The sequence below is a fragment of the Lethenteron reissneri genome, chromosome 58 (assembly GCF_015708825.2).
Source record: "Lethenteron reissneri isolate LAM-NWPU_2019-01 chromosome 58, ASM1570882v1, whole genome shotgun sequence".
NCBI lineage: Eukaryota > Metazoa > Chordata > Hyperoartia > Petromyzontiformes > Petromyzontidae > Lethenteron > Lethenteron reissneri.
The window spans coordinates 2,093,765-2,109,524 of NC_083836.1; the positions used below are offsets into that span (position 1 = coordinate 2,093,765).

A 15,760-nucleotide genomic window follows, 5' to 3' on the forward strand; every position below is an offset into this window, starting at 1 on the left:
GTGGTTGCTGCCGCTGCTGCTGAGACAGAGAAATAGGCGAGGTCCTCATTCTAGATTTTAAGCTTTCGTGACTGCAACGATTCATACTCTTAGTTCTTTCGGTAAAGTCACGTAGGTAAAAAATGAAATTAAAATTAATAACAAAAATAAAACTCAAACAATAAAATCACGACTTTTCGGAGGCAACACAAGCTTCCGTCTTCAGGTGAAACTAAAGATTTTTTGCTGTGACAGTTTCACCTGAAGACGGAAGCTTGTGTTGCCTCCGAAACGTCGTTATTGTTTTAATTTTTTATTAATTTTAATTTCATTTTTTACTTACTTGACTTTACCGAAAGAACTAAGAGGATGAGGTCCTCATTGCCAAGTCGAGCGCGGGTTGTTCCGATCTGGCAACTCCACCACCACGGCGCGCACCCCCAATTCTCTGGATTGCTTTACCGTAGTAACGTTCATACGAGTGTAACGTAGTCATGGATCCTCAAATGAGGGGGTGGGGGTGGGTGCCCTGTTCGTTTTACCCCAACTCAGAGGTCGCAACCGGGTACCCGATACCCGTACCCTACCCGATACCCGGCTACCCGTACTCGGCCGGGTACGGGTACCCGTTTGCGACCCTGGTGCGGCCGGGTACGGGTACGGGTAGGCCGTGAGTCACCGGTGAGTAACCGTTTGTCACTCATTTCGGGTAAGGTACGGGTATGGGTAGCGTACGGGTACCCATACCCGGCCGGGTACGGGTAAGGAATCAAAACCCGTTTGCGACCTCTGCCCCAACTCCTTAGCCCACCCCCTCCCCCACCACTTCGTTACATAAGCGGTGTCGTGATGGTTGGACAGGATCCTGGTGAAATGAATTAAATGGTCCCCCCCCCCGATTATTTCCCTCTTCTGAGCACGGTGACATTGCTCTGCCTGCGCCCTCAGCAGCTACCACGTCCTGTCGAGACCACAACGCGCGCGGTCTCTGTTGTGTTCGACCCAATGCCACACCCGCTCGGTGAACATCAATGAACTGGAGCCCACTTCCTCTCTACACTCTATATCCCATGCTCCATTCCACGCTCCATTCCATGCTCCACACTCCATTCCATGCATTCCACGCTCCATAGTCAATTCCATGCTCCACTCCATTCTCAATTCCATGCTGCACTCCATTCCATGCTCCACACTCCATTCCATGCTCCACTCCATGCTGAATTCCACGCTCTGCACTGCATTCCATGCTGCTTACTCCATTCCATGCTGCTTACTCCATTCCATGGTCCACACTTCACACTCCATTACATACCCAACTCCACGCTCCCACTCCACTCCACCACACTCCTCTTTCCTCGTCTTCCCTCGCACCACCCGCTCCACTTTGGAATTCTCCTCCCACCCTCTTGCTCATCCAGGGGACCTGTTAACGCCTAACAACAACAAAACACTAACTCCACACGTTCGCCATTACCCAAAGCGTCAACGATTACGTATTTGTTTCTCTTCGGGCCACATTCTGTTCTTGACAAAGACGTTAAGTATATAGGTTAAGTATGTTAAGTATTTCGATTTAAAGCTTTCATGACTGCAGGGATTCATCTTCTTGGTTCTTTCGGTAAAGTGACGTAGAATGGAAATAATAAAATATTATTATATTATTACGTTTTATTTTACCAGGTAAGGCCCCACTGAGCTATAGATAGATCTTTTCAGAAGCGATGTGGCCACAAACAAAAAAGTTGCCTATCATCACGTGGACCATGCATAGCAGCCAAATACTCGAAGCGCGTGATGTTGATTCTCAATGTCGAGGGTTAAAAACGGAAGACCTTGAAAAAAATTCCACGTCACCACGGGGATTGAGAATAACGCAAACTTCAAATATACAGAGGTCAGAGTCGGGATCGAACCCACGACCTCCTGCATATCAGGCGAGGGAGTTAACATCTCATAGCCACCGTGGCGCCTTAACAAAGTTGTGAATAACAACAGCGACAAAAAAAACAATATAAGTTCGGCGATGAACGCTCAAACACGAATGTCTTTGCATAATTTCATAATTAAATTCCTTTTTGGTCTCATGAGCGGCGAGTTGACAGTGTGTCGCGGTAGATGTGTAAATATTTGGCACCCCAACTGAGCGCGCCGTTCGTACGAAAATATTTCGAGGCTCAAACTTGTAAACGAGAAGCAGAGCACAAACAACAAGGTTCTGTGGTTAACCATTGCACGAGGGGACGTGGTTACACATTGCACCAGGGACGTGTCAACAAGTGGTCTGAATATTGGGCATGCGTCAGTGTAGGTGTGTTGAACTTTTTTCGCACCGTGCTAATCAGTGACGCGTGACACAGGAGACATTTTCGAAGGACAAATAAACTGCCCACACCCTGACCCACCAACCCACGGTGACCAGCCTGCAAGTATGGTCAATCAAGTTCCAGGGGGAAACAACACATCTTCACGGATGTGCATGCAGATTTTTTTCAACAAAAATCAGAATCACAAAATGTATTTATCTCGGAGGAATCCGATGAGCTACAAAGCTTTTTTTTTATCACAGATGTCCAGTAGGGGCACGGGATCAGGGCAAGGCGCGTGCCTCGTTAGCGAGTCGGCCAACATTGGTGGCATCCGAGCGCTATCCGAAGCGGTCGCAAGCTGGTGCCCATTCAGCCAACGTGGTGAAGTTATGGTAAGAACGCCTCATGGAAAAAAAACGAATTCGTCTTCATGAAGCCACCGTGTGTTACTGCTGTCTCTGATTATCGCGTAAACAGGGCCGAAGACCATTTCCACATATGGTTGCTGAATGTTCACGGCTCCCCCCCCCTCTGCCCCCCCTCTGCCCCCCCCTGACCCCCTCTGACCTCCACCCCCCCCCGCCCCCCCGCGAAGAGACTATTATCGGCACTTCGGTGAAGCTCTGCTCACCAGCGTCACGCGCCTGTCCCACGGTTCGTGCCGCGCTCCGGATCCCGTCGTCAGATCCTCGCAAGGCGAGCGGGGCGCGGGAGGACCCCTCGTGGGGCCGCGGGAGGACACCTCGTGGGCAGCGGCGAGTGACGGGAGGCTTCGCGGTGGCTGGTTTTGTCGCAGAGGGCGAGCGGAGCGAAGGACACAGCCGGTCGCACACTGTGCTGCGCTCCGATGGCTGTGGCTCCACAACATTCACCAACGTGCGCTGACAAAACGTGGTGAAGTATGGCCAAAATGTCACTCAGGTCCCGAAAGGTGTGGGGGATGGGGGGCTGCTCATCCAGCAGTGGATCGATACAACATTCTGTAATTGTGTTTCTACTACCATTCAGGGGGTTGCAGTAAGTAGCACTACAGTATTTGGGTGGCAGGGTGGCAGGGTGGTGGGGTGGCAGGGGTTAACACGATTGCCTCCCAGACCGAAGGACCTGGGTTTGATTGCCGACCAGGGCGTATTTCTGTGACGGAGTATCGTACGTTCTCTCTCCCCCTGTCCTGCCAGGGGGTTCTCCCCAGGCTCCTCCGGTTTCCTCCTCCCATAGCTGAAGAAAAGCCCACATGCAATGTATGTAATAGGTACGGTAGTGGACAGGCCATCCCGATGCTGAAAAAAATTTACCCGTAAAAACAAAGTTTTCACTATAAATCCTTTATATGCGTGGCGGCTAGAGTCCTCTCGTCCTCTGGCTTGAGATGGCTGCCACCTATGGGTCAGATGATTGCCTGCCACCATTAAGCAATTGGTAATTAAATATAATTTATTTTTTCCTAAAAAGTGTAAAATTTTGGGAAAATTTTTTCACGAAAATGAATTGTCACGCACAACGAGTCTGTGTGCAAAATGTCAGCTCGATTGGATCACGGGAAGTGGGTTAAAAAACGACCGAAAGATGTGCACGGTCGTAAGCGCGCAAGCAAGCAAGCAAGTGAACTTAATATAAAGGATTTAAAAATACCAGAAAATTACTCTTAATGTGGTGTTTTCAGAGGGGCCCACTTTTGCCGCCAAGACATCATCAGTGCGAGAGTCGCCACATATTTGAAACCACGATGATGATGGGGGAGGGGGGGGGGAGACACTCAGGGGCCGCAACTAAAGGCCACCAGGAGCCAGCCAGAGGCCCGCAGGCCTTGCAATGAGGAGCACCGCCCCGATTGTCATCGCACACGCAGTGGCTACATCGCCCCTCTCCTACTGCGTTATTTATAAATGTGTCGTAACCCTCCACCACCCGACATGGCAGCAGCCTCCTGAAAAAGCCCCGCCCCTCCCACCTTTAGACTCGACAAGACTGTGCTGGGTTGAAGAGCGTAATGAAGGATACACATTAATTAATTTATAAGGGAATGTATGCAAGATGAATAATGCATGACTGTCTGAGACAAGGGGGGGGGGGGGGTTCGGATTTTGCGAGCATCTTTAGTCAATGGCCGTTGCTACGCACGGTGTTATCGGGTGCAGGAGTGCGACTGCGAGTGGGCCCATTTTCTTGGTTCTTTCGGTAAATTCACGTAGAAGGGAAATAATAAAATAATAAAGTAACACAATACAAGAATAAAAATAAAACATAATAAAATTATTCTCACGACGTTTCGGCCACAACGCAAGCAGCCGTCCTCAGGTGAAGAACAGGTCTGTTGGAAAGACAGCGTCTGAATGAAACACCACCAGGTTTGGCAGTGTATATTTAAGCTGGGTTGGAGGGGGAAGAGTGCCTTGACAAAAGAATGGCATTCTTCTTGATATGCAAAGAAGATGAATCCCTGCAGTCACGAAAGCTTTAAATCGAAATTTAATGCGAGTGGGCCGTTGAGTGGTTAGGGCGGTTGAGTGGTCAGGGCGGTTGAGTGGTCAGGGCGGTTGAGCGATCAGGGCGGTGGAGTGGTCAGGGTGGACGTGTGTGACGGTCGGAGTTGTGGGGCAAGCAGTAAGTAGAACGGACGTCCATCTGTGCCAGGTATCACTGGCTTGCCCTGACCGTATCTCTGTGGCCAGCAGGGATACGATCATGCCATGGGGACATTTTTGCCAGCATCAGAGTGTGAAAAACAAGAACAGGGCTCAACATTTCTGGAAAAAAGACAGGCGGTTGAGATGTTCAAACGCCAAATGTACAAAACCTTTCGCAAGGAATCAAGTCTGCACTCACCACACACGGGGACTTGTGGTGAACGTGCAAACAAACATGCTGGGATAATAGATGGATTGCCTTTGAAGGCCGTCTCTGGGTGTAGGCATATACAATTATAATCAGAGCATGCTTGTTTGCATGCTCACCACAAGTAGCGTGGTGTGGTTACTGAGGTACTTGATTCGGTGTTTGGACATTTTAACACCTCCTGTTTTATAGCCAGAAAGGGTACACACCTATTATTAAATTTCGATTTAAAGCTTTCGTGACTGCAGGGATTCATCTTCTTGGTTCTTTCAGTACAGTCACGTAGAAGGGAAATAATAAAATAATACAAATTAAACATAATAAAATAATTCTCACGACGTTTCGGCCACAACGCAAGCAGCCGTCCTCAGGTGAAGAACAGGTCTGTCATTCAGACTCTGTCTTCTCGACAGACCTGTTCTTCACCTGAGGACGGCTGCTTGCGTTGTGGCCGAAACGGCATGAGAATTATCTTATTATGTTTTATTATTATTATTGTATTATTTACACCTATTATTGTTATTGTTGTTACTGTTCGGGGGATGGTCAAGTCAACTTGTCCTCCCCGATGCTACTGCAATTCTTGCCAAAATTACTTCCCAAAAAGGGGGTCCTTTTACAGCGTGGACGTGGGGTGGAGATGGGGGGGGGGGGCTACGACGTATTTGACGTATCTATTTCAACGTGACAAGCCGTAATATTTGCCGCTAACGAAGCCGTGACGGATTAAAATTTTAATGCCTCTTCGTCCGAACAAAGCCGTTTTGTGGATTGAGCATTCATCCCGACTGCTACTTTGTTGCTGCTGCTGCGTAGTGGTGTTGGTTGTTGTTGTCGCTGCTGCTGCAGCTATTTCCCGTTATTCACGACCGACCGTTCGGGTAATTAAATGGGTCCTTAAAGCTTAATCAATGTTGCCGTGAATGATAACCCCGTGACGCGAGAGAGAGTGGGGGGGGGGGGGGGCGATGGCGTGGTGGTGCAGCAGCCTGTGCAGCATTCACACTCCTCACTCGCAATCACAGAGTGTGCAGGTTCAATTCCACCTCCCGGCTGGCACGGCAGTTGAAACAATGAGATAGGGGGTGCAGGGGGGGGCAGGAGGGCGCAGGGGGGCGCAGGGGGGGTGGGGGGGCAAGAGGGGGGAGCGCAAGGGGGGGTGGGGGGGCAAGAGGGGGAGGGCAGGAGGGGTGGGGGGGCAAGGGGGGGCAAGAGGGGGGGGCAAGAGGGGGGGCTAGAGGGGTGGGGCGCAGGGGGGGTGGGGGGGGGTGGGGGGGTAAGAGGGGGGGCAAGAGGGGGGGGGGACAAGAGGGGGGGGGGCTAGGGGGGGGGGGTGAGGGGGCTAGAGGGGCGGGGGGCAGAGTTTCTTAAACTCACCTGCACCACCCATCCAGCGTCTCTGCCGTGACCACCACAGCAGTGTATGGTAGGGACCTTAACTGTATTAGATTTAAATTTCGATTTAAAGCTTTCGTGACTGCAGGGATTTATCTTATTGGTTCTTTCGGTAAAGTCACGTAGAAGGGAAGTAATAAAATAATAAAAATAAAACATAATAAAAATAATTCTCACGACGTTTCGGCCACAACGATATGCAAATTATTTTTGTCAAGGCGCCCTTTCCCCCCCCCCCTTCCAACCCAGCTTATATATATGCTCCAAGCACGTGTGCTGTTTCATTCAGACGCTGTCGCCTCGACAGACCTGGTTTTCACCTTAGGACGGCTGCTTGCGTTGTGGCCGAAACGTCGTGAGAATTATTTTTTGTTTTATTTTTATTATTTTATTACTTCCCTTCTACGTGACTTTACCGAAAGAACCAAGAAGATGAATCCCTGCAGTCACGAAAGCTTGAAATAGGAATTTATTTCTGTTCGTGTACCCCAAGTCCCAAAGGTAACGAGACCCCCATCACGATTGCGTAAAACGATAGGAATCTTAAAGCCAGCCGGAGCGGAACGATTGTGGTCAATCCACTCTCTCGCGTGGCCAGTGCCTGGTGGAGGTGACCGTTTCACCAGAGGTGCAGGGAAACCCAAACCCATAATTGAAGGTCGCAACAAAACGTGGCGTTCACATAGACCAGGGGTCGTGGAAACCAATCAGAATCGGAGTACTGTATGTATTTATTCCCGAGGAAATCCGATGAACTGTAAAGCTCTTTGTTGAACAGCGACGCTGCTGGACATAGTTTCGCCGCAGACAACATAACAAGGGGGAGATATGATAATTGTTTTTTTTACTCTTTAATCTGCCAACAAAACTGACACCTTTTTAACAAGGAGTCATGTTTGCATTGACCACAATACCTGCGGTCGGAATGCAAACAAAGAACACAACTCTGATAATGTATGCACTGCGCCTTTTGGCGTCATCTGGTCCAACACCATGTGAGACTAGTCTCTAAGAAAAGCTGTCTCGGGTGTGGACCAACCAATTTCAAGGACAGTGCATACATTATCAGAGTTGTGTTTTTGTTTGCATTCCGACCGCAGGTATTGTGGTCAATGCAAACATGCCTCCTTGTAAAAAAAAGGTGTCAGTTTTGTTGCCAGATAGAAGGGTAAAAAAACAATTATCATATTTTGCTACTGGCAAAGGAGGCTTCAAAGGGGAAGACAATTTTTTATTTGCGAATTCGGTGTCAGTAAAAAAAAACACGCAACTCAATATTTAAAGAGCCGCAATGCACTGCCGGTGAACACGAGACGTTGATGGTCCGTAATAAACAACTCTCACGTAGCAGCAGCAGCAGCAGCGGTCCTTTAAAGAGCCATCATCCGGCACGCGCCTCTGGACCCGCAGGCTGCCGACCCCTGACATAGACCTCCGGCAGGCAACACAATAACGCACGCCAAGACAACAACAAACAACAACAACAGCAGTAGAAGCAGCGATGACGCTACGTGCTCGCTGTGACGGCGGGCGAGACTGGGCGAGTGCGGCTGTACGATTCTTACCGGCGACGGATACAAAATATCGTTCGTGCTATGTTGCACGGGCCGGTGTGACATGATGTCTCGGCTATGCGAAATGAAGTTTGCGGGTCGTCTGAAAATGATAAAAAGCCATTTGGTTGAGCCGTCATTTGTGGCCAGGTCGCTTCTGAATAAGAAGCCAATAGCTCAGTGGGGTTTAACTGGCAAGATACAAAAAAACATTGTTCAGTTTTATTCGTTTATATGTTTAAGCGATTTCCTATAATCTGCACTCGTTTTGTGTGTTTTTTTTATTGTTTGTTGTAACGTTCTGACCTGCCGCTGACCGGACATCTGTGAAAAAGAGCTTTGTAGCTCATCGGATTTCTCCAGTTATAAATACTGATTCTGAACTAAGATGATCGTTGAATCTTGACTTAAAGCTTTCGGGACTGCAGGAATTCATGTTCTTTGGGTCTTTCGGTAAAGTCACGGAGAAAAGGTTCTTTGAAAATAACAAAAATAATAAATTAAAACTAGGATGTCTCGATCGCGACACAAGCGTTCTTTCCTGACGACGAACGCTTGTGTTGCGATCGAAACGTTGTAGTTGTTTTTATTATATTTTTTGTTATTTTCTTTGAACCTATCCACATGACTTTAGCGAAAGACCCAAAGAATAAGATGGTCGTGTCTGGAAAATGCGGCTGTTGTGCCCTCCCCCGGCCCTCCCCCACCCCCTGCCCCCTGCCCCCCCCCCACGTGCGTTACATAAATCCCATAGCGAAGCGAGCGCGTTTACTCCCATGGCTCATGATGAGTTGAAGTCACCAAGCGCCGTGGGGCCTTGAGCGAATGCCCAATTCAGATCGGTGCCACGGCATCTGGGATTGGGGGGTGGGGTGGGTCCTAGCGCGTCCCAGCGTGTTGTGTAACAAGTTGCGTGCGCGCGGTTATACAAGTGTAGTGGGTTTAAATCGACGGAGAACTTCTTGTGAGGCAACACGATATTTATTTCGCTCTTATACAACGTCCCTAACACAAAGGGGTATAGCGGCCCCTTTAACTCGATACCTGGGGAGGTACGGCCTGCGGACTACACGGGCCCTGCCACTGGGAACTCCGTTAACCTCCGGCTGGAGCCCGAGGGGAGGCTATGCTGACCTGACCACTGGCCTCACTGAGCTCCGGCCCTTAGAAGGATATCGGAGCTTCGGGCTCAGGGTCCTATCTTCAGCCCCAGGTCTTCAGTCTTCGGCTTGGAGATGCCTGAGACAGACCCTTGAGAGGTCCGGCTTATGTACTGACTGGTTCGTGGCTTGCTCCGCCCCAGCCACAACTCCCTTCCAGAACTTTCTGGAAGGTGACATCATCCCCCGGACCACCACCCCACCCCCGGGGTCCCGGGGAATGTGTCCCACGATCCGTTTCACAGGGATTGTCGTTGACCCCTGTTGGGCCATGGTCATTAGTTCTAGATTTGAAGCTTTCGTGACTGCAAGGATTCATACTCTTAGGTTTTTTCGGTAAAGTCACGTAGGTAAAAAAAAAAATTTAAATTAATAAAAGTAAAATAAAAATCACGACGTTTCGGAGGCAACACAAGCTTCTGTCAAGTACTTGATACGGCAAGCATGCTGTGACGGTTCCACCTGAAGACGGAAGCTTGTGTTGCCTCCGAAACGGCGTGATTTTTCTTTTTCTTTTATTAATTTTAATTAAAAAATTTTTACCTACGTGACTTTACCGAAAAAACCTAATTGCATGGTCATTATCCCTGTTGACGAGAAGGGAGAGCTATCAGCCCACAGGGTGGGTAGTGCCGATTACCCCGACACAAGTACAGGCAGTCCCCGGATTACGGAAGGGTTAGGTTCCCGAGAAATATCCGTAACGCGGGGACTGCATGTGCTCGAGTGGCTACCAGAGGGGAAGGCTAATACCGAAAACAACCTGGGAAACATTATAATAGCAATACATTTTTATTCAGTATTTGTGTGTAGTTTGCTCACCCCCCCCACCACCAGCCGCCACCAGCGGGCAAGTATTGAATGTGCTCTGTGTGGATGTATAAACGGAGGCTGCGACTTCAAAGATCCCTGTTGCATACATTTGACGCGATGTATCCGTGCGCGTGTGCGTGGAGCCGTAACGCTCATCGCGAAAGCAAAAAAACCCACAAGACATGAGCGTTGGAACTGTCTACGCTCACGCTCGCCGCATTAATGGACTTTAATTAGCTCCCAAGCATTTAGAATTCTAGCGGCTAAGAGAACACCACCACACACACACACACACAAGCCTCATTCACAGCGTTTTTCCTCCCCCTCTCTTCTCACGGATACGAATTGAACAAGGCCCTCCCCACCCCCTCCCCTCTGCGCGCGCTCTCTGAATGCGCTCGGAAACGAAACGAGCACGCAACAGTCCCCATCGCAACTCGGCAATAATTCTCCAGGAGGCTGAGGCCCGATTCGTCCTTTTAAACCAGTCGGGTGTCGTCGGGTGGGTGGGTGGAGGTCACGCGGCGTGGATCATTGCGCCCCGCGTTCTTCCCCCGGGCACTCCGGCTCCCTCTGGCACGCGGCCACGCAATCGTGACCATCGCGGGCATTCACGAACCAAATTTACTACAAATTACGCCGGTATTTTAATCTCTTCGTGGCCTTCCCCCACCCTACCTCGCTCCCCCCCTCCATCCCCCTCCTCCTCCTCACCGTTCCCCCCTCTCCCTGTGCACAATCCCCGTTTTTCGGCTTCTTTCCCCGACTTGCCACCCCCTCGCCCTGGACTGGAACAAACTTCGCCTCCACGTGAAGCGACGAGCACCCTCCCCCCCTCGTCTCGTTTCCACTCCTCCGTCAAGACGTCCACCCACCTCTTCTCCTTGGCCCCATCCTTTCCTCTCCATCCCTAGGCACCCCCTTAATTCCCGTACCCACTGATCGCCCTCCCTATACCCCCCCTCCCATCCCTTTTCACCGCATCACTTTTAGCTACCCTCATTGTACCACGCATAACCCTTGTAAAGCGCAATTAAAATAAAAGGTAAAATAATCGCGTGCGCACTCCGCGAGGCTATTGCTCCGGAAACAACGCGTCAAAAAATAACCACATCATTTCGATTTAAAGCTTTCGTGACTGCAGGGATTCATCTTCTTGGTTCTTTCGGTAAAGTCACGTAGAAGGGAAATAATAAAATAATAAAAATAAAACATAAAATTATTCTCCGTGAGAAATAATAAAAATAAAACATAATAAAATAATTCTCAGTGAGAATTTGGTTATTATGTTTTATTTTTTTTATTTTATTATTTCCCTTCTATGTGACTTTACCGAAAGAACCAAGAAGAATAACCATATCGACCACTTCCCCCTGCCAGGTACACGGAGGTCCCTCCATCCAGCAGCGGAGTGACACCCACCCACACACGCACCGAGGTGCCTATTACCATCACGTGGCCTGGCCATGTGCACCCTGGGGGCAGCGTCACACCCCCCACCGCCGCCCGTGGGCGGCAGGGGCTGGCCGCGTCGGACAATTACCGCCGACCACATTAAGTTTTCATCGCTGAGCCACAGGGAGCCCTCCCCCCACCTCGCCCCCCTGCCCTCCCCCACCACCAGCAGCGTGTGGAGAGAGGGGGCGGGGGGTGCGAACGGGGCCGCGTGAACGAGGAGGCCCAGCGCAAGGGAGGAACTTGGGACTTCTGCTTCGCTCGGCTCGCTCGGCTCGCTTTCTCTGTTCACGGAACGTGGTGGTGGTGGTGGTGGGGGAGGAGGGTCACACGGGGCCCGCTGGTCTTGACGATGCGGGCAGGGGGTTGGCGAATGTGCCACCGACAGACGCAATCCAGTATCGGGGGAGGCGTACAGATACTCGGGGGAGGGAAGAGACACGGGGCGTGATGCGGTCAATGTTAAACAACGTGAAAAGAATGTTTAACCGCTCTAACCTTTAACTGCAGCCTTGCAAGCCATTCGGTTCCCTATCGTAAAAATGTTTTATAATGTTAATAAATACACAGGGGTTTGATGAAACAAAGTTGTTACTTACCGTGCCCGTGCTTAATGTGTGTTTTCGATTATTTACCTTCTAGAAACGTATATCTGGCCGTGTCTCGCACCCGCAGAAAATTGCATCTCGCACCCCCAGTGGGCCCAACAATGGAATTGGAGCTGCCCGCTGGTTTTGTGCAGCGTGCTGCTAACCGCTGCACCACCGCTCCCCTACCCCTCCCCAGCTCGCACGCAAGCGAGACACGTGGAGTTTCCTTCCACGAAATAAAAACAAATGAGGAACGCAAGTTTGCTGGGACACATAAATTACTTCTCACGCGGCGTAAATATCTCGCAAATTGCAGCCACCTTTGCTGCCTGATTGAGCGAACTCACGCAGAGGTAGGAGCCCCCAATATCCCCCCCACCCCCCCCCCCCAAATCCCAGTGGATTAATGCGTCGCTTTGGCAAGTCCACGACATGCAGACTGGCCGTGACTGTAACCACACGAACGAGAGCCGTGGACTTGGAGTGGTGGCGTGGCTCCCATTGGCAGTGGCGGTGCAAGGTAAGGAAGAGGGTGGCATTAACAGACTCGGCAGAGCGCGCCGAGTCCCACGATGCTCAAAAGAAGGCCCTAGAACGATCTACAAGAGCCCATGAGTGATTCAAAAAATGCTGTCGTTGATTAAGAGCCAATGAGCATTAAAAAATACAATTTGCTGAATAAGCTCATAAATAGTTATCATCTAACCTTAATTTGGAGCTTTCGTGACTGCAGGAATTACTCTTTGGTTCATTCGGTAAAGTCACGTATAAAGATAAAATAATAAATTAAATAATAGCATACGACGTTTACCTGATGATGATTGCTTGTGTTGCAATCGAAACGTCGTATGCTATTATTTAATTTATTATTTTATCTGTATACGTGACTTTATCGAAAGAACCAAAGAGTTATCATCTATATCTCGTCTGCATCTCTCTCTCTCTCCTCTCATCCTACCCAATCTCTGCCTCTTGCCTACATCTCTCATTTTAAGACTTCCGTCGCATCTCCACCGCGCTCTCTCCGATCATCCCACGGAGCCTGTGCGTGTAATAAAGAAACGAGAGAATTCCCGCGGCCCCAAGTACTGTAGCTTCCTGATTGAAAGGGTGCCATCGAGTATCAGTTAAAATCGATAGGCTGATAAACATCACAAGATAATGAATAAAAGCCCCAGTTGTAAATTACATTAACCGCAGTCTACCACAAGCGATCAGCAAGATGCATGGCACGCATATGCGCCACTGTACCAAAGACAAAGATCCCCCGTATAGCCTTTAACAGACTGTTGGGGCACGTGCTGTTAACGAGCACCTATAAAGGCCGGCACGGCACACGTGGGGGTTGGGCGACTAGCACCACCCCCGGCCGCCTTTGTCTCCCTAGTGGCGATGTTTACACACCGCACCAAGTACACATCGCACCTGGTGGAGGTCCAGAACCGGTTAAGATAATCGTCCCTGGTGTTGTCAGTGAGCGGATTCGAACTCGGGTAGCCTGGTTCGTAGCGCAGCGCGCTCACCGCTAGACTACCACTCTCTACTAACAAGGTGCTCTGTGAGGCCACGTGAAGTGTCGAAGGCTCGCTGGCAGCAGGTCACGGGGCAGACCCCGCAGGTGCCGTGGGTTGACTGACTGAGATGACTGGCAGACGCACACCATCGCTGAAGAAACGACGATGCCGCTCGACTCGTGTAGAGTGAGACCCTCCGCTGTCGAACCCGAACTGACCACGAGCACACTGTCCGCGTGTAGAAACATCTCCACAACTGCTCCATAACTCGTCAAATAATCTGCAGTCACGAAAGCTTTAAGTCAAGATTTGCTCCATAACTCATTCTGCGTTAAGGGGGTAGAGTATTTGATGACATAACACACCCAGGCAGGTGCTCTGTGCTTGTGGGGCTGATGGTAAGTCCCCACTCCACCCTCTTAGCGGCACACAGCAAGTTCAGCAGTCAAGCCTCCAACTCATTCTCAGAGAGTGAGCAGCAATCGGTCGCATTGTCAGCGTGCGAACTGTGGTGGACCAATCGGGAGCCGTCCCTCGACCGCACCCAGGCATCAATCGGGCCTCCCATTGTGTCTGCACCAGCTGGAAATTCTCGAAGTGGTGAACGATGACGTTACGTAAAGGGTAGGGGGGGGTCAGAAGGAAGGCCAAGGTGAACGGACGAACTGGCTATGACGTAGATAATAAAATAAAATAACCAGCCGTGCAGCTTTACCCGGGCCCGCCCATCGTGAAGGGGTTTTCACGGTTGTGAGCAGAGGGTTAGAGACCCCCGAAAGCATGACGAATAACCCACAGCCGTCGATGCCTACGTTCACAAAGACAAAGATCCCACGTATAGATGTTTTTGTTTTTAGCAGACTGTTGGGGCAAGTGTTGCTAGCGAGAATCTACGCAGGGCCGGAAACTTCACACGAACGGGATGGGTGGCCAGCACCGTGCCCGGCCGTCTTTGCTTCCCCGGCACCGATGTTGCGCACGCTACTCATTTGAGGCCGAGTCGACCTAGGGGAGGTCCGCGACCGGGTACAGATAACCGTGCCTGCTGTTCGCCGTGGAAACCGGGCTTCGTAACGCCGCGTTGCGCTGACCGCTACAGCTTCCGTTCTCTCCCGCACGGTCACGCACACGCACTGACCGCATCTGTTCGAATTCTCTCAATGTAAGTTATTAAAACGTGAGGTTTGCGTGTGTATCGCTTCCTGTTTAACAGTGGGAGCTCAGAGTGGGAGCTCAGCGGTGGGTGGAATGTGCGGGCAGCCAGTCTCGTTCAAATACCAGCGAGAGATTCATATTTTGTATCAACATTTATATATATTGTTTGCTACCAAACACGAAGACCAAAAAAAAAACACCGCATCAGATTTCTCACGACGACGATGTTGTTGTTGTTACGGCTCTTACCGGGTGTCGCTGCCGAGATGGTTGGCCACAGGCTCAGAGAATAAGCGGAATGTGGAGGGTGGGACCCAGCTGTGGAGCAGATGCGGGTGATGGGCCCCAACTCTTCAACTCGAACTTCTGAGTGGAGTCGTGTCCGATGAACCGGCGACAAACGCACACAGCCGCTACCGCCGCCGCATCCCGCCTCTGCTGCTCCAAGCCACACACAACACGCACAGCGAGATGGAAACAGCCAACCCAGTGTGTATGTGGGGAGAGAGAGAGAGAGTGAGAGGCGGAGAGACGAGGGGGGGAGGGGGTGAAGGGTATAGAGGCAGGGTACGAGTGAGCAGCCGTAGGGCGGAGTTTGGTTGGGAGAGAGGCAGGGATGGAGAGGGTTGGTTTGAATAGGGCTGGGTCTGGTTACAGAGACGAGGCAAAGAGAGTGGGGAGGTGTTGACTGGAGGCGTGCGTGCGGGTGCACGTGAGAAATCGCTACCGCGCCCTCAATGTGTGTTGAACTTCTTTCGCACCGTACGTAGTCGGAGGTGCGGGGCGAATGACAACAATGCTAAAACACAGGCAAAAAGCAGTTCTAAAGAAACGAGTTTGTCGATCTAGATGATGATTTAAAAGTGCATCATAGCTCCCAGAGGCGGCCGAACAGCGGAAGGAAGAACGTTCCAGACGGCCGCAGAAGCGTGGCTGAAAGCGCCGTGCGATGCGGTAGTGGCCGTCTTGGTTCGACGGCCCAGCCAGAGGCCGCGTGTTTACGCC

At 50.6% G+C, this 15,760-nt stretch overlaps 1 protein-coding gene across 2 annotated transcripts in view; it reads right to left on the minus strand.

Annotated features, from left to right (window-relative positions):
* LOC133357641 (phospholipase D1-like) overlaps positions 1-15,293 on the minus strand; it is a 107,701-nt gene extending 92,408 nt beyond the window's left edge. The window contains exons 1-2 of one of the 2 annotated variants that reach the window (XM_061575706.1): positions 15,005-15,293; positions 1,292-1,412 (exon numbers count right to left, since the gene is read on the minus strand). In XM_061575706.1, coding sequence (XP_061431690.1) covers positions 1,292-1,393 — 102 coding nt within the window. In that variant the 5' untranslated portion in view covers positions 1,394-1,412; positions 15,005-15,293. The remainder of the gene's footprint in view (positions 1-1,291; positions 1,413-15,004) is intronic. The other variant, XM_061575707.1, reaches the window with a different exon arrangement.
* Positions 15,294-15,760: the final 467 nt, after the last annotated feature.